The sequence below is a fragment of the Camelus bactrianus genome, chromosome 3, assembly GCF_048773025.1.
Source record: "Camelus bactrianus isolate YW-2024 breed Bactrian camel chromosome 3, ASM4877302v1, whole genome shotgun sequence".
Classification (NCBI taxonomy): domain Eukaryota; kingdom Metazoa; phylum Chordata; class Mammalia; order Artiodactyla; family Camelidae; genus Camelus; species Camelus bactrianus.
Genome location: NC_133541.1, coordinates 77,066,136 through 77,090,201, shown reverse-complemented (window position 1 = coordinate 77,090,201; position 24,066 = coordinate 77,066,136). Strand labels below are relative to the sequence as shown.

Genomic DNA, 24,066 nt, shown 5'->3' with positions numbered 1-24,066 from the left:
TAAATGTTCTCATTTATTTTCATTCTGTTGTGCTTGGTACATTTGTATAAAATATTCCAAAGCCTTTGTAATACAGTGTGCATGAGTAAATTATGACATATATGACATATGTCTTAGAAGTAATTTTTTAGTTATTTAAAATAAATAATATTTTTAAATGATAATTCAAGTATTGATCGTATTTCTTTTATAGTAACCCTATGATTATTTTTAAATGAATAAAGTAATATGTACTGCCTAAAGAAATGACAAGTAATCTATAGGACAAAACAAAGAGCCAAAAACCAGTATATATATTAGTTTGTAATATATATCTGATATATATAATATAATATATAATACATAATATGTAATGTAATACATATAATGTAATTATATAATATATTAGACATAATGTTATATAATATATAATATAATTATAATATATAATATATCATTAGTTTATAATAATTATTATATATAATAATAGTGTAAGATAAATGCAGTATCATACCTTTATGGGGAAAAATGAATATTCAATAAATAGTTTAGGATAATTAGCTTACCTTGAAAAAAAAAGTTTACCTTAATCAGATAAAACTTCTGATGCTTGAAGAGTGAAATGCTGAAAATTAGCCTCAAACAAATGAGAAGAAAATGTATTTCCTATTTATCAGATCTTGATATTTGGAATACCTTTTAAGGAATTAATAAATGTAAAAATCAAAACATAAAAAGCAGTACATTGGTCATAAAATGGAAAAGTTTCTATATAAAACATACCATAAACAATCTTAAATGGCAAACAATATACTGGGAGCTATTATTTGATATGAAATACGCTAGTTCAATACATAACACCTTAAACATGCAAAGAAACAAGAAAAGGTCTAGCATGGTTATAAAAGTGAGCCAAGGGCTGTAACAAGCAATTCAGAAAGAGAAGAAACACAAAGGGCCATTAAGTACAATACATTAACACTCTTGTCTCTATAATCGCAATTTTTAGGATTTTACCTAAGGCAACAGCCTGTGGTGAGTCAGAGATTCATGTTATTAGGATTTGGATGGAGCATTACATAGAATGGTAAAAAAACAGGGAATACCCTAAATGTCCAACAGTAAAGGAATAACCACATAAATTTCAAAGACGATGTAATAAAATGGGAAAAAACACATAAAACTGTTTCAAAAATAACTTTATAACACTCATAATTTTAAAATAACTTTAAAGTGCTAAAAAGAATGATTTCAAGACTAGATCTGTAAATAAACGTAATAAAATGACAGGTAGTAGGACTATACGAAATTTTTAAAGTACCTGTCTTTTTTTCTGTTAATCATCTACCATGAGTATACGTTAACTTTACAGGCAACAGCAAAATTTCTTAAATGTAAAAAAAAAAATTAAATCCATTTCCTTTGTATGCTTCACTGGTTTTCAGAGAAAAAGAAGAGAAAAACAAAATACACTCAAGAGGAGTGTATTTAAGCCTGCTGCTCCCAAAGCAACCTCAGAAAAGATGGTCCCTCAAGCTTCCATCTCTTACTCAGAAACACAGCCATTGAACGTGGTCTTACGCAGCCTGGATAGAGCCGCGGCCGCCTGCAGCTGCCGCGGGAGGGGCAGGGCAGCAACAACCTTTCCTTTGCAGATGCTCAGTTCACTGGTCTTCTTGAAGGCTTTTCCAGCCAGGCCACCGTCACAGAATGAAGAGGGTCAGAGGGTGTGTCTAAACCTGGTGTAACATCGGACTAGCTGCTGAGGGGCTGCAGAAACGCGGGCCTGGCCAACAGAGACGCTATGCAGAGTCCGCAGTGGGTGGGCAAAGAGCCTGTGCTTCGCCATCTTTCAAGCCTGGCTGCCCTCCGGATTCTCCTTCCTCCCTGTCTCCTGGCTGAGTGACAATAGCAAAACTGCTGAACCTCCTGGAGTCTCAGTTTCCTCAAGTATAAAAGAGAAATTAGAATCTCAGCCTCACAGAGTTGTGAGCAGGGCTTATAACCAGGCAAGACACACTGGTACGGCTGAAGTGACTGTTAAAATAGGAACATCTTTCAGTACAGGCTGGTACATAGTCACTGCCCAGGCTTCTGCAGTGCTCCCCATGGCCCGTGCTCACACCTCCACATAACCCTCCAGCTAAGGACACAGAGGGCCCCGGGCCCTTGTGCCAGCTCTGTTCCAGGGCACCCATTTGAACCATCCAGGAGGGCACATTATCAGTTAAGTGTTTTAAATATCATCCCTTGTTATGGGAATTAAATGTGAATGAGGTGATTCACACTGGTGAGATTACAGACTGTCGAGATTTAGAGCTTTTTTTTTTCAAGAAACATATACTCGCAGTAGCCCACCCAGGTCAAGAGGCTATGTTTGCCCCTTGGGACCAAGGTAGCTCCCCTAAAAAGGTAAGGAAGACTTGATGACAGGGTGAAAGAGTGGGGAATGGTATGACCCAAAAGCAGCTCCCTTGGCCTTTAAGCATCGCCTACCCCAAGTTCAGAGGAGTGCGCAAGCTCAACCTTTCATTAAGCCTCATTATGTAATCACCACAAGTGACCTTCCTTAGCCTTGTTACTTGCCTATGAAAAACAGAACTAGTTTTTTCACAGTAAAAATAGTTTTTCTGAAGAGAAAGTACACAGCCTTGGATTTTAATACATCATTTGAGAGTTTCTGACAGTGTTGAACTTAAGGTCTATTCGTTTCAGGGCCGGGCGGCCAGCTCTTCAGCAAATGGAGGCTCTAAGGAAAAACCCCTTAATTTATGATTCTGGTCTTTTCTCCAGGGCATTTTGTCCATTCCTTACAGAAGGCAGGCCTAGAACGGTCTGTTCAGGGACATTTCATGAGAGTGATCACTAATTCTGGGGACACATGTCATAATGAACCATCAACACTCTTACCCTTCTCCAAGGCATCTTTTTTGCCCTTTTATGAGGTAATATTGAGAAACCTTCTGGATACTGATAATCTAACATACATTTGCAAAGAAAAAATATTTTCTGAATTTTCTAGAAATAAGCACATCTTTATGATACTACAGTGAATACAACTTGCACAGACTTACTACTTTCTTGTTCTTGATGAAAACGCTACAAAAATAACATGTGATATTATATTAGGCCAGCTTCCAGGGGCATTGTTATTTGGTTGGAGTGAGAATTACACTTGTCTGAGTATATTCAAATAGGATAAAATTCAGATACTTTTTTTTCACATGCTAGGTTTCCTGTTAAAAACGTGACTGTCTTAACATGATGTATTCCACTCATTTTCAGCCCTCATCAAGTCCTGGAGAGAGAGAACAATCCAAATTCTTGTACCTAGGTCTATTTTGGGGGTACTGAATTTGCACACCTGCTCTACTGACTTGGAAACCTGATACTCTGAAGGCGCCAGTGCCTCTAAAGACAATCTCACGAACTATTATTGTTCTTTTGCTCCAGGATCAAAAAACCTTCTGAACCTCATAACCAGACTTTGGATGAGGGCAACCTGCACTTTTCACAGGTGTTCTTGTTTGTGACAAAGGACAAATTAAGTCTCCAAAAAGACTCATCTGCTAGCTTTTTTTGATGACTTCTATTTCAAGGTCTTCTCCCTCTAATTAGCCTCCCCAAATGGACTGTTTAATGCATAACTAATCTTGAACTTGCTCTTTTCTCTGACTGAAGAGAAAATTGCACTTCATTTTGTTGAGCTATGGTGCTTATGTTGCACATTTAACAACGAGTGATATTTTAGAATTCTACATGGCAGCTGTTCAGAGTTTCCTTGTTGGCACTATTAGACTGGGAATTACTGATGGTGAATATATAAACCCTCTTTAATATGCAATCTAATCAAAAAAATTTTAAATATTTAGCTTCTTAAATTCAAATTATTTTCAAAAGTACTTTATTCTAATGTGACCCAGAAACATTTCTTTTAGGCTCTACAGGAAAGTTGAAGGCATCTATATAGAACCTTTTTCACATGGCCAGTTAAATCACTGGTAACAGTATAATGTGGTATGTTGATTTTAATATCTTCCTAGCTCTACAGTAACATCATTTTAATCTATTTCTATTATTTTCTTTTTAACAGTAAATAAAAACGCTTCCAAAAACTTTTTAGTTTGAAAAAAATGTCTGGGCGTACTTGCTTTGTATTGTTCTATCAAAGTCATTTTTTTTAAGTTTGTTTTTGTTTGCCCTTGGACTGCAAGTAAAGAAGTGGATCAATGTAAGTACCTACAAGTTGAAATACTACAAGCAAATAGGGTTCACAACATGACTCCTTTCAATGTCTGATGCCACACTTTTGTAGCCAACAATCTAGTGTCTCTCCTGTCTCTACAAGCAGACAGCGTTCCCTTGAAGCAAGTGGGAATCTGTGGGCCAACAGCCTAGGATATCAGGAAAACTTCAGCTTTTCTTTCTAAGAACTATGGCCCTTACCTTTCTATAAGAGCCTTGAATTGAATAGAAAGTAGAAACAAAAATTAAAAGTCCTTGGGTTTGGGGGTGGGGAGATAGCAACCAAGGAAATAAATTGGGAGGAGTCACACAATCAAAGAATAAAAAATGGTATAATATAGGTGCTCTGAGGCTGACTTCACAGAAGGAGGAGACACTTATCAGGTGGAAGAGAAGAGAAAGTCCCAGACATAAGGAATCACAGAGTCACATGAGTGCTAAGAGTTACGTACATCCGACCTCACCACCCTGCTGTACAGATCTGTCTCCAGCTGAATGTGAAAGGAAAGTAAGATGTGACTTGGTCTTGGTTTAGGCTGAAGCTCTAAGACAATAGGCAGAAACTGCCCCCAGATTCCAAAATGATGCACAAGACTACTTCTGCAACGCTTGTAAGAGACACAGTCCAAATTCATTTTTTGCCTTTCTCAAAAGAAGGGTATGAAATGATTGAAACCAAAACCTTGAAAATAGCAATTGAAGAAAAAAAAAAGGTCTTCAGAGAGATTTGCACTGTGCTAAGTCTCATTCCCTCCTGCCTGCCCCCACACCAGTTCAGAGAGAGACTAATATTGCTCCCTCACTGATCTTAGCTCTAGGGAGGGAGCTTAAAGTCGACCACAAGTAGAATCTACAATGTGATCTCTCATACCAGACTAGTATGTAACTTGTACCTGAGAAATCTAGAAGTTAACTGTATGGATGAAGCTGGATGCCTACCAGGTGGCTAAAGGAAAAATGGTCTATGTTTGGGGAAGATAGAGATGGAGATGCACCACAAGATACCCAGGGGCTGTGAAAGGAAGCCGGTGATTTGTAAAAGCTTGCACCCCATCAAGGGAAAAGTTGATGAGAGATTACCAGCAATGGGGAAGGTTTCCAAATAATCCAGGAAAATGCCTGCTGACAAGGTCAACTTGAAATGTCTCCCATAGATTGATGCCAGTCAATGAAGGCCTCCCCAACCTCCTTGTCCCTCCTTCTTCCCTCTTACTTTATCATGGAGTTGGAGAGGATAGCAGAGAAGAGCTGGCATAACCATGAAGCCAGCCCTACCCTGCTCATCTTGGGCTTGGGCAGGCCAAAGCTGGAGGAAGGGAGAGACTTTAACTCTGAATAAAATTTAGAGTTTTGACTGGAAATCCAGGTGATTGAACTGACACTGCTCTGCAGATTAAATGGTGTTTTTACCTTCTAAGTGTGACCAGAAAAGTCAGTGGTAGCTACTCCCATTTTACCTGGGGACAGAAAAGAACCAGCCCTTGGAGTGGGTTTGCTGCAGCAATTGTAAGAAAAAAAAATTTTTTTAGGTTACTTTATGGTTATTCCTTAAAAATCCTGTTTGCTTACTGTAATGGTAACATAGAAATGCACATAAACATTTACACAGGCAGGTGAAAGCAGGCTGTAGACTAACTGTACAAATGAGAAAGTATTCCAAAGATGAGCTGTAGAATTAGGAAAGACTGAAAGTTTGCTGGAGAGACAAACAAAAACCTGCATCACGCTTAGGAAAATAGAGCAATGGAACTAAAGGAGCCTCTGATAACAGCAACTGGTTCACAGCATCTGTGTCTTTTAAAAGAAATTGTCTCTGGACTAAAATCCTAATTTTCTTTTCTTGAGAAAAACCAAGTAAGAACAATCTACTGATGTGGATTAAGCAGTTCTTAAATAAGAAGGGAGTGACATTAGAGTTGGACCACTGGTCTGCTATGGGGCCGTGTGTGCCTCCCGTGAAGTGCGGGAAATCAACTTCCTGCAAAGTAGGCATGTGTGAGTTTGGGTACCAGAACCTCATCGCTGGAAGTGCGCTTTCCCTGGTTCCTTCACATGCCATGCTGGCACCCTCTGCTGAGGTCATAGCTCTGGTTCTAAGGTCACATTTGTGACGCTTCTTCTTCACCATAGGCTTCTTCTGGTCCAGTGCTTCTTTCATTTCCCATCCCTGCCAGTGATACAGCACATGGTAGGATGTGCGGAAGTAGGGTGATATCTAAAGCTCAGCTCTCCAGACAGCTTCCTCAGCCATTTCTAAAATCCTGTCTGGCACCATGTTAGACGCCATGCAGTGTCGTGCCAACTGTGGGGATGCTCTGAAATACATGCTAGGATTAGCCACTGTTCTGGAACGTGTTTCTACCACACACTCCAACAAAGCACCACCCCAAGAGGGCCGGACAGCTGGGATATTCATGTCTGCTGGCTTGTGTTTCTTCTCCTTTATCCCCTCAGCTACTTCCTCAAAAAAAAAAAAAAAAAAAAAAATGGAAAGACTTTCCCTGTTCCTCTTAGGTGGAAATGTCCGTTAGAGCATTTATCAGTCCTCTCTACATGATGGCTTAAAGTAAAATTCAGTGATCCAGATTCCGTAGGCTTAGAGAAATTTTGATTTATAAAAAAGAATTTTGGCAAATTTAAATACACCCCCCCCCCCCCCCCACTTCTCAACAAAGCCTGGATTTCAACACCATAGTCTCACTCTGGATGTTTTAAAATATGGTTTTCCACTCACAGCCAAGAAATGACTTTTCTGTTCCAAACTCCCATGAAATGATGAAGTCCGGTGATTTATTAAGTGCAGAGCCGCGCAGCAATGTGATTTCTGGGAATGCAAAAATATCAGTTTAATGTTTGCAAAAATTTTATTTCTGTGAAAAATAATCTAGACAGATCTGCCTCTTGGAAATTGGAAGGCAAGAAATAATTTATGCAAGAATAACCATTGCATCTAAAGCCATAAATGTAAACTGCTTAAGACCAAATATCATTGAGTTTCTCCACATTTGGGTCTCTTGCCAATGCATAGGGAGTACAGGACTGTAGAGATCATTACAGAACAACTGGTGCAATGAGAGAGGACTTCTCCTAGAAAACCAATGAGACAAGTAGGATCCGTGCTTTTACAACTTGGCCTCAATCCAGCCCTGCAGCCTTATTTCCCATTCCTCAGCAGTGTCAGTCTCCTCTTTCAACAAAGCCAGCCAACCCATGGACCTGAGATCCACTGATTGCTTTCCTATATCTGTGTCTTTGCTCTTAGAGTAACTTCAATCGGAATGTCCCTAGTTTAGAGCTTTAAGGAGCAAATCCATGAGAGTTGATTATCAAAAGACTTGCCTCTTTCTTTTATTTCCATCAAATGAGGGAGTCTTGTGTTGTTACAAGAATGGAAGTACAATATTTAGTTAGAGTCCTTTAAAAAATGTCGGACCATAATGGTACCTTACTTTGAGAGAAAAAGAGATGCCAATTTCTATTTGCTATAGTTTGTCTATTCTTTTCAAAAGGACATCTGAGTGGGAGCCATAAAGCTGAGTCTGGCTCTGAGGAGAGGGAAAAAATGGGAGCATAAACACTAAGCAGGATGCAGGGAGACTGTGGTTGTTACCATAGTGATGAGCATCCCGTCCGGATGGTGCTGTTGCCGGCTTGTGCTAGTGAGTGGGAGAAAACCACCTTCCTTCTGGACTCGTAGAGCTGAGGACAGAAAAATTTGAGTTGACCAATTTAACTTTCTACTTGAGAGCTTAAATTGTATCTCTACAGATATAGCCAATGTTTATTAAGCACCAACTGAGTGGTTGGCAGTGTGCTGCATATATTAGAGGAGTTGATGTATGTAAACCCACAAAGTTAGCAACAAGCATCCCTGTTTTAAATATGAAGAAAAAAGTTTCAAAAGGGTAAACAATTTGTTATTCACTAACCTAGCTAGTAAAAGGGCAGGGCTAAGATTTAAATCCAGATCTATGATTTAAATCACTCAAATTTCAACATAAACCTATTTCCACCAAGCCATAACTACACTGTCAAACTACACATGACATGGCAGGAAAATTGTGTCCATTTGAATAATGCAAACTTAGGGACTCCATGGTCACCCCAAGCTTCAACATTTTACAGTTTTCCTTGTCTTGCAAGCTTTCTGGAAAAATAATAGATGTAACAGCTTTTTTTTTTTTTCATTTAAAACTGAAATGGTTTTCTGACAACAAATTAATTAATTGATCAAGAAATAATCCTAAGTGACAGCTTTCAATGTATTTTGCATTAATGTGACAGTAGCAACGATTTACTGGCTGTAAACATCATCTTCTAGATATGCAAAGTCATGGAATTATCTCATTTGTGCTTTGTCATCCAAAATAGGGGAACCTTTGACTTTTTGACAACAATCACATGTTGCCAGTAAACACAACAAACAATGTCAAGATAGTAAAGACCCTTATAGTTCTACTCCTATCCCCATCCTTAGTCTAAAATAATAACTGTTGATGTTTGCCCTTTTTGAACATTTATGTAGAGTGTAATGTTAAGAGTGTAGATTCACATTCCAGCTTTAGCATTTAGACTTCAATTTTTTATCTGTGAAAATAGGGATAATAATACTACCTAACCATATGTGATTGTTATATGGAATAAGTGCGATAATGAGATAAAGTACGTGAGGCGCTCAGCACAGTACTTGGCTCACTGCAGCACTTTACAACTATTTGCATACAGATGTGTGTATCCTTATACATATTGTTTACGTAAATGGATTATGCTACACATACTGAGCTATAATTCTCACTTAACAAAATATCTTAAGACATATGCCCATGCCTATATGTAGGAAGTCACCCTATCAATTGCTGCATAATGCTCTACAAGATGCTGTGTCCTGCCATGGCCTTCCTCAGGGTGTGCTTATGAAAGGAGAGACAGCAAGCTTTCTGATGTCTGTTTACCAGGGCACTAATCTCATCATGGAGACCCCACCCTCATGACCTCCTCTAATACTAATTACCTCTCAAAGGCTCAAATACTGTCACACTGAGGGGTTAAGGCTTCAAACACAAATTTTGGAGGAGATAAAAGTGCTCAGTTCACAACACACTGAACAGAGGGGCAGACTTTTAAATTGTAAGTTTTGATATGTATCGTCAGAATTTCTACCATTTACACTTCTGCCAAAGTATGTGAGAGTGCCCAGCTCTTGTCATCTCATCCTTAGCAGTGTCTACTGCAACTCATTTTATTCTTTGGTAATCTGACAGATAAAGCACTATATCTAATCTTGGCTTGCATATTTTGATTATTCATGAGGACACACATCCTTTTCTTTTTCCATTTTTTTAAAGTGAAGTGAGTCCGTTTACAATGTTGTGTCAGTTTCTGGTATACATTATAATGTTTCAGTCATACATGAACACACATATATTCATCTTCATATTCTTTTTCACTATAGCTTACTACAAGATATTGAATATAGTTCCCTGTGCTATACAGTATGAACTTGTTGTTTATCTATTTCATATATAGTTGCTAGTACCTGTAAATCTCAAGCTTCCAAATAGGACAAACACCTTTTCATATGTTTACTGGTGAACTATGTTTCTTCATTTGGGGATTTCCAGTACATATCCTTTGTCAATTTTTCTATGTTAATATTTTTCTCATTGATCTCCACTGAGTTCTTTATACATTAGAGATATTAACTCTTACCTATCAGTACTCATCTGCATCATACATTCCCATGGTATCCAGACTTGACCTTTATAATAATCATTATACTCAAAAGTGTTTAATGTGGTACCTCACTGACTAGATCACAAGTTCCACAAGATCTGGTCTGTCCTTGTCTTATTCAGTGTTTTGTTCCCAGCACCAACTACAGTGTCTGGTTCATAGCTGGTGCTCTGAAACTATTGAGTATATTAATGAATAACACATATATTGCAAAAATTTACCACTGTATATTGTTTTGTTCTTCTAACTCTATCTCTGATGCCTTTGGCCACAGCATTTAAAATCTTATAACCAAATTTGTCTTTTTTTTAAAATACCTTTCAAGTTCTTATCATGCATAGAAATGCCTTCTTTGATCCTAAGTGATTGAAATAGCCTCTTGCATTTTTTTCTATTATATGTATAGTCTTAAGTTTTACAATTGAATCTTTACCTGCAAATTATTTTTTTGTCTGTTTGAGGTACATATATAGTTTTATTTTTCTCCAAATAAAGATCATGCTGTTTATTGAATGATCTATCTCTTTTCACCAATGTGAATTGCAGCCCTTATCATATTCTATATAAGATGTTATATCTGTATGTTTTCTTATGTGCTAGGGCAAATCTCTACTCTTCTTCTTTAAAACTTTTTTTCCCCTAGTCTCATTTACGAACACATTCAGGTAAATATGTTGTCAGTTTATCAAGTTTCTGTTGAGTTCAGTCAATCCCTGAAAAGGAAGCCAATGAGCAGGGCATTGAATGAGGAAAAATTACCTTTCAGTCAGGCTTCCTTCATTCGTTTTCCAGCTTTGAGATGCACAGCTTTGAAAGATCCATAGTCCTACCCATCTGACCTGCTTCACAGGGTTATCATGAGACAAGAGTGCAAATTAATCTATGTATTAAAGTGCTCTAAAAATCAGAAGCTCCTAGGAAGTGAAAATTATTCATAGTCTCTATTATTGACAAGTATCCAACCATTTCATCTTGAGAAAACTTACCTCAAAATTAATTGGAAATAGATGAGTAAATTTCAGTGGTAAATGATGGCAAATCCCTAAAAACATTTTCCTGTTTCTATTCCAAGCCGCGCTCTAAACTGCCAGTGGATAAGTAATCCCACAGAATGAATCAAATACTGAAGCGGTCCTTGTCTAGTTTTGTGCCTCTCTCATTTCAGCAGAGCGCTGTGTCTGCCACAAATCAGCACAACCCTGCAGCCCTCTGTTGTCTGACAGGGTCCCCGGGGAGACGGGAAGGCCCAAGGTGCTTCTCCCGACAGGCAGTGGGAGGACTGGATAGATGTGCTTGGAGTACTATACTCATTTCCTGAGGCTTCACCAACAAATTTCCACAAACTGGGTGGCTCAAAACAACAGAAATCTATTCTCTCAGTTCTGGAGGCCGGAAGTCTGCAATCAAAATGTCAGCAGGGGGGCACTCCCTCCGGAGGGTCTAGAGGAGAATTCCCTCGTGACTCTCCCAGCCTCTGGTAGCTGTCAGCCGTCCTTGACTTGGGGCCGCACAGCTCTAGTCTCTGCCTCCGTGGTCACATTGCCTCCTCCTTGTTGTGTTTTCCGTTGTCTGTATGGATACTTGCATTAGATTTAGGGCCCATCCAGATAATGCATCTCATCTCAAGGTCTTTAATTTAATTACACCTGCAAAGGCCGTTTCCCCACATAAGGTAACACTAGCAGGTTCCAGGGATTAGCATGTTAGACAAATCTTTTGGGACCCCCGCCCCATTCAACCCCACTCCAAACACCTTATCATAGGAAGAGATTGGGCTCAGTACGAGCTGTGCTTCCTCAACTTGAGACTCAACAGGGCACAGCTGATAGTGGCCAAATAGAAGTTCTTCCCCAAATGGTGGGCATGAAGTTCTGACGTTTTTCTCTTTCTAAAATACCCATATAGCTTCTCTCCGACTCAAACTTGACTGAGGCTGAATTCAAAGATATACATCTAATTATCTCCTTCTTGCTCCCAGTCCAAATCTTCATACCCTAAACAAAAAAGAATCAAGACAGGATCACCATACACTAACACTTCTTGCTCCAAACCACCATGATGCATTATTAGAACAAGATACAATCCCATTATCAGCCTCCTCGTCAAATCCTCTTTGTGTAAGGCAATAGCTCAGGCATTTCTCACAAGGTAGCCTGTATTTTTTTCCTAAGCAGTTCTTTTCCTTAATCTTTCAGGGCCAAGCTACACCACAACTGATGTTATAACCACAGATGGCCAAAGACTAAGATTTCTGGAGATTTAAAGTGATTTCTTGTCTTAGTCCTTCAATGGAAAAACCTGTTCCACAGATCCCTGCACTGATCTGAAGCCCACAACGTGTAGGAGCTGTTGGTGCTGATTTGCAGCTTGAAATTCAATGGTTTCCACACAATCCTTCCAGGATTTTTTATATTATTCTTCACACTCAACTGTCATTCTCCCTAGAGAAAACTTCAGACTTGGGTGGTTTCAGTGGTAGGAAACAATGGCATTCACAAAAACAGAACAAGACAAAAATAAATTTTTGCATCAAACACATCATTCTATCCCCATTCTCAAACATCTATCTACCCAAAGGTGCCATACCCCAAACATGCAAAAATAGGACTTCAAAAGGTTATTTGGCAAGAGCTGTGAGCGTTGTCATGGAGAACTGGTAAAAATGCATTTTATTTGATCGGCTGAAATAGCTTTCTGCAAACCAGAAAAAGTGTTTAGGAAACCTTTTAAGTTGGAAACTTGGCAGTGTGGCTTTAATTAGCAGATCAGGAAAAAAGATTTCTTAGGAGGTGGAGTGACTTTTCCAAGGTCCCACAGCTACTTTTTGACAGAAGCGAGACTAGAATCTAGATGGCCGGGCTCCCAATCTAGTGCTCTTTCCACTACTACTGCCACAATTTCCTTTCTTTTATTAAAGCATTCTCTGAAGTGACAACTCGAGGGATTCCACATCAAGCTGACTCTATAGTCAGATAGATAAGATGCCTATTTTTTTTCTCTAAAGAACTATTAGTAAATATTTTCAGCTTCATGGGCCATATGGTCCCTGTCACAACTACTCAACTCTGCCTCTGTAGCCATCCAGCATCCATAAAAAGTATGTACTGAATGGCATGACTTTGTTCCAATAAAACTTCACTTATACCAACAGGCAGTAGGCTAGCTTTGTCCTGTGGACTGTAATTCTCAGACCCCTGCTAGACCAGGATTGGAATTCATTTCATTAACCTTCACTTTCCTTTTCCGTAAAATGGGTATAATAATAGTACAGCCTTTCTAGGGTGGCTGTAAGACATATCTAAACATGCCAGGTGTTTCCAGTGCCTGGCACATAACACTCAGTAACTGTTGGCAATTATTATTATCATCACATTTTCCTTCTGGCCATGCCTTTTGAAAAAGGAAGAGGAAAAGGAATCAACATCTAGTGATCCTTTCTCTTTCCATGCCCCCTGACGGTATCTGTCCCCTGCCTGAGCCTCCCGCTGCTTAACAAACATTCCCAGGTAGCTGACTGTCACAGTCACACAGATGGCAACATCAGACTCTGGAGACAGACAGTTTGCCTTCCATTTGGAACCCTGGCAAGTTCGGAACTCCTACAGCCTCCTGGCTCTGTGATACCAGGTGCTCAAATAGGGAGTTTTCTTTTTAAATATTGAAAGCCTTTCATGTTCATTGTTTATTTCTAGAGACTTTAATGAAGCCAGGTGCATAGTTTAAAAGACCAGCTATCTTTGCTGATGCCACCATGCCCCTCCCGTTCCCTTCTAATTTGAATCATTGTATCCAAAGGGCTCTATGCTCCCCATACTTGTTAAAGCTGCAAGAACTGGGGCTACAACTTTGTTGAAACCTCACTCACCTCTCATTGTGCAAAGGGGGGGAGGTTCAGGACAAAGTGAGCTAGCCTTTCACTTTATATAGGTTTTACTGAATTATAAAGCCTCATCGTTATCACACATCAGTGACACAGGCCCAAGAGATTGCATTGTGGCAAGGTTCTACTAAACTATAAAATATTAGACCCTTTTAAAACTAAAAGTATTTTAATAATGTGTCTTATTAATTCTTGGATCTCTTGCTGGGTGACAAATACTCTAGAGTTTGTGGTTGACAAATTAAACCCTAGAGACAGTCCTGAAGTAGGTTGACCGTGGACTAATGAAAGCAGCCAGTTACTTCAGTACCCTGTTCTGCCCAAGCTTAGATTCGATGCTACGATTTCACTAATAAAATCACTACAGAGTTCTGGAGTCAACAGTCTCATACATAAGAAATTTACATTTCATAATTGCCTTAATCAAGCATCACATGGCTACAATGAAAAAAATAACAAATCCAGATATATATGTTCTTTTCTTCATAATTATTGGCAATTATTAAGGTTTCCTGAAAACTACACAAGTGCTTTTTTTTCTTTCACCTTCTTCAATGTGTTTACAGATCACCATTTATGTGCATATTACTACATCTCTATTTTCTTCTGTGGAGTCCAAAGTCTAGATACAGGTTATGGAGAGGCTTTAAATTACACAGAAACATTTCCACTCTAACTTTCAATGCTTTCCTTTCACAAAACTTCCACCAGACATGAGATTTCTTGTTTTTGTGCTGTTGGTGCCATGCCACCTCCCTCTCCCACATCTAGTTGGTGATACACTTATATTCTTCCAGGCTCGGCTCAAATCCTCCCACTTCCTCTCCTGCTCCGCTTGTCACTCCAGATGGAAGCAAAGTCTCCTTCCTCTGTACTCTGAGTGTCTATGGTTTGTGCCGCCAGAACTAACGTGACCCTCTTGCTGTCTGATCTTATGGTACCTTAACGGCATGCAGGACTTCTCTCCCTTACTAGACAGGAGAGCGAGATTATTTAAATCCCGCTCCCCCAAAGCCCAGCCAGGTACCCTGCCCAAATGACAACTGTCGTTAATCTTTACTGAATGCTCAACACAGAATCTAAAACAAATTGCCTTTAGGCTCTATTAAAGGGAGCCCATAAATTCAATGAGGATGAATTTGTAGATTTTCTTAAGAAAATAGATTTAAACTTCAAAGTAATCTTATTAACTGTACTTTAAAAATCCCTTTAGAAAGACAAAATAAATGAGTCAAATCACTTTTCTGGAAAACTCACTTCCATACAGCCAGCCGTAAATGATTTCAGTCTGGCACGTGGCAAGGACATCCACCCCAAGAAAGACAAGCGCTCTGATCTTCTGCTCCAGAGGGGAGTTTTGGATCAAAACAACAGCCTCCCCTCAACTTCAGATCAGGCTTTGAAAGCCAACCAATGAGGGCTCCATTCAGTTTAGAAAAAGAGTTTCACACATCCAGACCCTAGAGACACATCTTGCTTGCTAGCATTACCATTTAGATTTGGGACTGGAAAATGAGCCCCGAGGCTAAGCTTATGAATAAAAAATTGGAAAGCTACACAAAGCATAGGAGCCAAGAACACTAGGCTCCATGTAAGGCCCTTAAAATATGCCTTTAAAATAGCACTGTTACAATTTCCCTCCTTTGCCTGGTTTGGAGATTCAAAAATTCACTTACAGTCCTTCAGTGATTTAAATCTATTTGGAAAAGAAATTGTAAAATATTTAAAGAGTTAGCTGACATACTTCAAAGAGGCTAGCCCCCACCGACTCGTTGCTCCCACCTGAGCCCTTTGGTCCTCTTCCCCTCTGCCTCCAGATTTTGCTTATCATTTGTCATGTTCATCTTATGACACAGGAGCGAGCCCCAATTCCACGTTTGATTCAACACACTCCCTAAGTGCCTACGCCAAGGGAACTCTGCAATCTTCAGGCATTTTGCTGGTACACACATCCTGGATTCATTTTGGTTTTTTTAAAATCCATCTCATCTTATTTTTGAAAACAATCTATACACAATATTAGTAATTAAGAACAATTTCATTAAACATCTTGAGCAAATGTGCAAGGCGATGGGAGCAACAGGGACAATGAGGCCGTGTTCTGAGAAGCTGACTTTACAACCAAGTTTAATCAGGCGAGTAGACATGCACCCATTCTGACCAGAGAGCGTGGTGCTGAGACAGTGGGGAGGAGCGGCGGTTTAAATGCTTTCAGCTCTTTGTAAGGTTAATGCTAAACTCAAAAGTGGCTTAAATACTAAAGTGACATTATTTCACATAACAAGAAGGTTGGAGTTGATTCATTCTGCAGCTCAATTATCATCAGGAAACTAGGCTCTACTCACCTTTCAGCTGGTCATCCAGTTGACTTTTTTCCTCAGGCTTGTCTCTGCAGGGTTGCAGAATGGCTGCAGCAGTTCCGGCATCAACGTGCACACAATACTTCCTTTGAACACTGTTGCTTGAGGGTAAGATGCCCTCCCGTTTTGGAGAGGAAGAGCTCTCTCCCAGAAACCCCCAACTGACTTCCCATGATAGTTCTTTGACCTAAATTCTGTCACATGGCAATTCCCAAATCCATCATCAAGCCTAAGGAAGGAAATGATCATGACTAGCTTAGGCCAATCACAATTCACCTCCTGAGGTTCATGTCTGAGATATGAATAAAATCAGGATTTTATTAGCAAAGAAGAAACCATAGGGGCAGTGGCTGGTTGATAAGCAACTACAATATCTTCCAGAAAGAGGTCATATCCTTTGCGGAAATTGGGAATGCAGCTTGAAACATTTATGCTTTAATTTCTGGTAATGGGACCTTCCTGAGGGTTTCCGAGCAGGAAAATAACATGAATAAATACAATTAAGATGTAAGGGACTTTGCAGCCTTCTATTCTGAAAATTGCAATTTTTGTTTCTCAACATTTAGTGGTGATAAACATTTTCATCAATTTACTGAACACGTATTTTCTGAACCCCTGCTGTTCCAAGTGTGGGGACACAAGGCTGAGCAAACAGCTGGAGTTCCTGCCCTCAGTAGCGTTTATAGTCCATTGGGGAAGGCAAACTGACATATTTTCACATTTGGCTCTGTTAAGAAGAAAAGAAGGGGGGAGGGTACAGCTCAGTGGAAGAGCACGTGCTTAGCACACTCGAGGTCCTAGGTTCAATCCCCAGTACCTTCATTAAAAAAAAAAAAGAAGTGAAGTACTCAGTGAAGAAGTGGAGCTGGGGGTAGTATCAATTGGCTGATCCAGGGAGATTCTTGAAAATGTGACAAAAAACCGGAACAACAAGGAGCCTGCCACAGGAAGATCTGAAAGCAGGACCTTTGAAGCAGAGGAAAGCCCCAAAGAAAAATAATTCAGTGTATCAGGGTTCCCTATTCTCCACATCCTTGCCAGCACTATTTCTTGCCTCTTGTATGATAGCCATTCCAACACGTGTGAGAGAACTTCCTTCTTGAAAAAAATTCTAGGCCAGCGCGTTAGTGTGCATGTGTATCCTCTGGGGATCTAGGTAAAATGTAGATTATGATTCAGCATACTGGGGTGGGGCCTGGAATTCCACATTCTTAACAATTTTCCAGGTAATGCCGCTGCTTCTGGTCTGAGGACCACACTGAGCAGCAGGATTGTAGCACAAAGTGTCCTTAGCTTGCATTTTCAGTTGCATTTCCTTTTAGTATTTTATACACACCATGTGCTCCGGACCAGTGTGAGTACTGTAACCACGTGTTGCTTTTTTTAAAACTATAATAAGCTATTCTGCCTCTTAATTGCACTAACCACATTTCAGAGTCACATGTGGCTACTGGTTACTATACTAGACAGCATGTATAAACAGCCTTGCCGTTATCACAGAAAGTTTTATTGGACAGTGCTGCTCCAGACAGCAGGAACTATTTCTAGTTCTTCAGGCTTGCTGTTACCATGACTTTTTTCATTCTGCTCTTGTTACAGAGAATACACATCCGTCTACCTGCTGAAGTCAAATGCATCTTTTAGGAACTATTCCAAGCCTACCTCGTCTATGGAACCTTTCCTGAAACTGAAGCTAAGTGTGCTTTCTGCTTCCTTTAAATTTGCACATTTGTGTGTTCTCTTCAGTGTATTTCTATTGTATTTTGCCTGCCTATTATCCAAACCATCCTAGCATCCAGCTCTTTTTCCTCTGGTTGTAGAAACCCATTTCAATGGCATTTTCTCACCTATTTTGTCCACGTGATTCAGTTGAACCTAATTCTACCACTACCCACCATCATTAGGATATGAGCCAGATGATTGTCAGTAATGTTAGTCCTAGGAGATTTGCTGAACATCTGGATAAAGGTGCTCTTCCCAGTGGGATCACTAAGCTGGCTGGATGCAAGTCTGGCTCTGCTGGTAGTCATCTTGCTGTCCCATGTGCAGTCCTTGCCTGAGAATGAGAACAACTCAGAGGAAAGCAAAACAAGAGAAAAGATAGATCCTTACAGTTGGTTACGGCTGTATTTGTATTACAGGGGACAATAAATTGCCTATTTTTGCTTCAGCCAGTCTATACTGAAGGAGTCTTGTCTATGACCTCTCTTCAGCCATTCTCTATACAGTGCATGTGGCAGCAAGTATCCTGCACTGTCCTCCTCCCACTCCCCTCCCAGCCACTCCTACATTCACAGTCACAGTCACCCTTCATTGGTTTCCTATTGCAGCTTCAGAGGAGGAACATGAACATATGCCCATCTAAATTAAATTTTTCTTTACTAGTTTTAATATTCAAATTATTTTGACATGTAGATAATCAAATACAATGGAACCAAAACCAGTGTTCACTATCTGATGATGAAATTAGTATTTCTATTACTATTTCTCTAGGTTTTTACAGTTCGGTGTATATATTACAAATTGATTCATCTCTTTGTTTTGTAAATCACCCAAAACAAGTCTAAACTTCCTAGTTAGCAGGTATTGCTCGCCTGGCTAACCCATGTGTACCTCTAAGATATTTATCCCTCCCCCTTCCTCACTTCCTGGCTTTGAAGGAATTCCCCTAAAACCACTAAGCTGTGTGCTGATCTGGGCCAGAGGGCTAGCAGAGTGATTTCCAGACTCCACTCTTTCAACAGACCTAACCTTCTAGATCAGCTCACATGGACTTTCTTAGCTCTATGTCTTGGCTTACTCTCATTTTTGTCGCAGAATATATGGAATGTGACCACAACCTGCACCCCCCCCAATTGTCTCTGAAGGCCCCCCCGGCACACATGGTGCTGCTGGGAATGTTCCTAGACTCCAACCTGAGAGGTGACCCCAAGCCCGGACGTGAAACTCACTGCCACCTGCCATCTTTTCTAACTAGAAGTGATCTGAAGGAGTGATTTATTCATGATGCAACGAAGATCAAGTCCTTGCTACTCCACCCTCCTCTTCAAAATGTTTTAATACATCTTGTTTACAAGATAGGATTTACTCTAGAGGACGATAAACATGATAAGATTTATCTTTTATTAGATATCTTATATTACATATTCCCAAAAAGATATAAAATCTTCCAAGAGAAAATATCAAAACCTATTGATTCCCAGGTAAGCGACATAATCAAAATGAAAGCAAAGATTTTCTTCCAGACAAAGGAATGTGAAAACATCTAGGCACAAATACAACAAAGACATGGGAAGGTAATTACAATGTTTTATAACACATTTTACAGCATTTTGTTTCAATCAGTATTTGGAGAAAACAAGGATGCTGAGTTCTCAAACACTGCAGTTACAACCTCAAATTAAATTTTTCAAAAAAAAAAAAAAAGAAAAGAATGAACTACTTGGTCAACCGAACATCTGTGACAATGAATGTAATAAAACCTAAGCAAACAAATATGCCACTGAGATCACAACTGAAGTGCATGATTTTTAGTGTGTGCCGGGGACACTAAATTATTTAATCAGTTCTGGACCACAACCCAAAGCAGAAGCATCCTCTCTTCATTTCCCTGATGATTTATTCTAAAAATAAAAAGCAGAAACTTGCTGGTTAAAGAGAATTTCTGCTTTACCTGTGAACAGCTGGTGGCACCACACACTGAATAAGACCCTGACCGAACACAGGACAGATCCATCTCAAACAACCGGAAGTGGCAAAACCACTGTTATTGCATCAAGGTTTTTTTTATTTCAACTGATCAGAAATTCCAGAACGGTTAAGCACACCCACTTAAACCACAGAACACAGTGAACTCCTATAGGAAGGTTTTACATTTATGATGCAATGAAAATACTGATCTTAGTCCTGGGATTTGCTTCTGGCAATCCTAACATCTATAGATGTCCACAAAAAGGAAGTTTTTTTTAAATTTGTTTATCCCCCAAAATGAGGAAGGAAACTTACAGTACATGTTTATTGCATGAAATTACTCCCTTGTAATATCTTTATCAATATTATTATTGTTTCCTTAATAATTAAAGGTGAAAAAAGTTTACGAATTTAACATAACTTAACAATAATTTTAGGAGCTGCATCTTGATTAAAAATCCAGATGACAATCAGACTACATGATAAAACAGAAATTAGGTTTTAAACTTCTATATGAAGATGTTGGAATGACAGGAGGTAAAATGGAAGTTTTAAAGTCAGATAATACTAAATCTATCAGTTAACACAAAGCAAATTTTCAGAAGGGTACATACTCAAGAATCCTTTCTATGCTAAAACTGAATATTCTAAATGTTGCTAATGATGCTTTCTTTTAATGTCAAGTGAACAATGATCCCAAATAAATTTATCAAAAGTATTGTAATGGCACATAGGTTTAGAATGTCATTTTGAGGTTAGCACATACAAATTTCAGAATTCACTGAACAAACATACTCTTCAAGAAGACAAATTATGATGAGCTACATATAAGTGGGTTTCAAAACAGGCTCTATTTTAAAGCATTCTCCCTTCAAAATGGTTAACTCCTGTGAAATGGAAACAGTGTGTGGATTTTGCATGTTACAAAATCCTTGCTTCAAGTTGCAGTCTCCTTGGCAGCAGCATATTTTAATTAACAATATTTCTCTTCCTTGTTTTGTTTTCTGACATCTCAGTACATTCAAATAGTCAAAATGTTTAGAGTAACATCACCACAAATTGAATGAAACAGATCAGAATGTGGCCAGCATTGTCAGGCAAAAATTATACAATTTATGTGTCATAGAAAGCAACCCCCCTGCCCACCCCAATCTCTCCCCTTCCCAACAGTAACATGGACACCAAAAGATTTAACAAGACTTATAAAAAAATAAGGCACATTTACTTGGATATGGTAATTTTAAAATAGAAAACCCCTTCTCAGGACATCTGTATTTCAAATGAGCTGTGTAAAAAGACACCTTGTGGTACCGAAAAGAGGTTATGGTACCAATGGAATTGCTTCTTCTATTTTAGTGACAATGGAATAAATTGCACCTATCCCACATTGTCAAGTAATGAAAATATGACTCTTCTTCTACTACTGAATGATTCAAAATCTGATATTTCTGGAAATACTTACAAAGGAAGGGAAGGGAGGGGTCAAGTGGTAGAAAAACGCATAGAATCAACTATGTATATTATAAGCATTGATGGATTGCACTTTTCCACATATTTCAACACATAAAATCTTTCTAACATGTATGAATGACTGCAACCATTTTGGCCATTAGCTATTACCCACCAGCGTTTTATTCCATTTTGGTAAAACTAACGAAGGATCAGCAACATGAATACTTATAACAATTTTTCACAACCCCCAAACCAGATATAATTTGTTAGCATTTAACCTGAGATACGATCTGTTGAGAGGTTGTCTTAGACATTTCTTCGTTTGTTGCATCAATTCATACTGATGTTGGTAGTTCATGGAAGGAACTTATTAAAAAAAAAAAACAACTAGTTCATAGCATGGCTTTTTTTTTTTCTCTTACTGTACTGGTTTAAAAAAAAAAAAAATCACAAAATTCTTGTCCTCACAGTAGCCAGAAGCTAAAACAATGTGCTTCTTTATTGCACGTCAAACCAAAAAGTGTATAAAAGCCAATGCTTCCCAAATGAAATCTGAAAGCCAGGTTCACCTCAGCTGGATTCGGAATGTGCTGATTTCCATGGGACTCAAGTTGATCTCACTTATATTTCGGGCGTCTGGAGGTGAATGCATCAAGGATAATGACGAAGGTGTGAGACTTACAACAGTGAACTTGTTAAAAAGTTTCTGTACCAATATCTAAAAAGAAAATGATAAAAAAATTTGCAGATTTAGAACAATTTTGAAGAAAGATTAGTAGCACATCTCTATATTCAGGATGAGAAGGAGTGAAACAGTGTTTAAAGTTCCCTTTTAATGAAAGAAAAGGGACGGGAGGGAGGTTAAATACACCTCTGCATACTTGGACACAGTGACCATCCCTGCAGAGAGAAGAGGACACAAGTAACAGGACCAGGTGACATGTTCTGCCCTCCTTTTCTGTTCATGAGAACACATCATGTGCAGGGGCCACTTGTTCAATAAAAGAAAGGGCATCTAGGGGCCACAAAGCTTTAAACACAACCAGATCCTCTTTCAGTCAATACTTACGCCCAACACTGGTGGTTCTCCCCGTTCTTCCTGTGCCAAAAGAGCTGGGAGATAAGACACAGGCCGCCACAAGGAAGGCCCACCGTGTCAGCGAGTCCCGTCTACACAGTGGGGGGTTGTTTGGAAAATACCACTCTCCTGGCAGGTTATTCTAATGTGTCTCTCTGGATGGACTGTGTAACTCCCTTAAGACCCAATGCCTTAATGTTTGAATACAAATGTTCACACCAAGCATACTCAGATCATCAACGACACTGTAGAACGCAAATATAATGAAAAAAGTAACAGAGATGTCAGCGTTCTTAGCACCAACTACATGCAGGGTGAGGCAAAAGAAAGGGAGATGCTTATTTAAGCAGATTTAAGTGCCCACCCCCCACCCCCCATCGTATTTTCTTTCCTCTTCCTTTTGTATCCTGTGCACATGCTAACTGTATAGGGCGGGGACTGCATCACTTGAGTCTGGTCTATACTATGTCTGTGAGGTTTTGGAGAACAGCTGTGTGAGCTGAGCTGACTTGGTGGGGCAGAACTGTCTGTGTGCTGGAATCAGCCCAACTGTCTTCTCTGATTTACAGCCTGTTCAGAGCCAGAGGCGTAAGACTGGAGGTTCATTTCCTTCCAAGGAGAGGCTTCATGAGAACTGCCAGAAAGACCAATTTGCAGAGAAATTAGCAATGTGCAGGCAGCAAGCAGTGGTTGGCCTGGGGATCTGTCTGATCCGCAAAGTAGGGGCTCATGTGCAAATCTTGCATAATCAGATCTAGCCCCGCATCTTTCCCCTGGGGAGACAACTGATTGGAGCTAAGTACAGCTGCCTAGGGGGCTCTGGTTGGGTTATCCCACTGGCCACAGACTCATTGCTCCCTGTCTCCCCCTACTGCTAGCCCACCCCACTTTAGTTATTATAAAACTGGCCTCAGCTCCTGGAGGACTTGGGTTTACCATTGCTAAACTAGATGACACATGAGCATGTCCAAGAGAGGCAGAAATGCAGGGGGGAGGTGGCGATGGGAAGAAGATACTTTACAGAGTGGAAACGAAAGGCCTAAGAATCAGTGACGACACTGCCTTCAAACATGCACGTTTACCTATGCATTTTGATGGTGACAAGGAGAAGAGACTGAAAGTTGAGAAAAAGCTTTCTTAACATGCAGAAACCTGCGCTAATTTGAAGTTGAGGGGAATGAGTCAGCGAAGAAGCAATGAAACATCTTATTGTTAAGATCACCTGTAGAAAGTAAGAATTTCAAAGCACACTAACTCGACAAGCAAAAATAAGCTTTCAGCTCACCTTTCCCTGCGTAGTGGAACAATGCAGACCTGTGTCTCTGCCAGAGAAGCGGCAATCAAACCCCTTCCTGTGGAGGATCAAGGCTGCCTCATTGGAATGCTTGCCGTCCACCTGCAAATGAGCAGAGCACCAACATGCCATGGTGACACTGAGGCAATATTGACACTATTGCACAGCCTTGATATCCGTGTCCCCAAACCACAATGCTCATTTTATTTAAAAGCGAATTCAGGCAAATTCATTTCCATTCAGGTTCCGTGCTCACTGAGCCCACACCCCTGCTCCATCCCCTCCCCCAAGGAGTCTGGTGACATCATATTCTATGTATATTTTGATACTCAAGCCTTGGTTTCCTCCTCCATAG

General features: G+C 39.6%; 1 protein-coding gene across 1 annotated transcript in view; it reads right to left on the bottom strand.

Moving 5' to 3' along the window:
- Window positions 1–19,299: 19,299 nt before the first annotated feature.
- The window catches only part of MAN2A1 (mannosidase alpha class 2A member 1), a 152,571-nt gene continuing 147,804 nt past the window's right edge, over window positions 19,300–24,066 (bottom strand). Inside the window, exons 21-22 of the mRNA XM_010971473.3 lie at window positions 23,703–23,813; window positions 19,300–22,057 (exon numbers count right to left, since the gene is read on the bottom strand). Coding sequence (XP_010969775.1) covers window positions 21,905–22,057; window positions 23,703–23,813 — 264 coding nt within the window. The 3' untranslated portion in view covers window positions 19,300–21,904. The remainder of the gene's footprint in view (window positions 22,058–23,702; window positions 23,814–24,066) is intronic.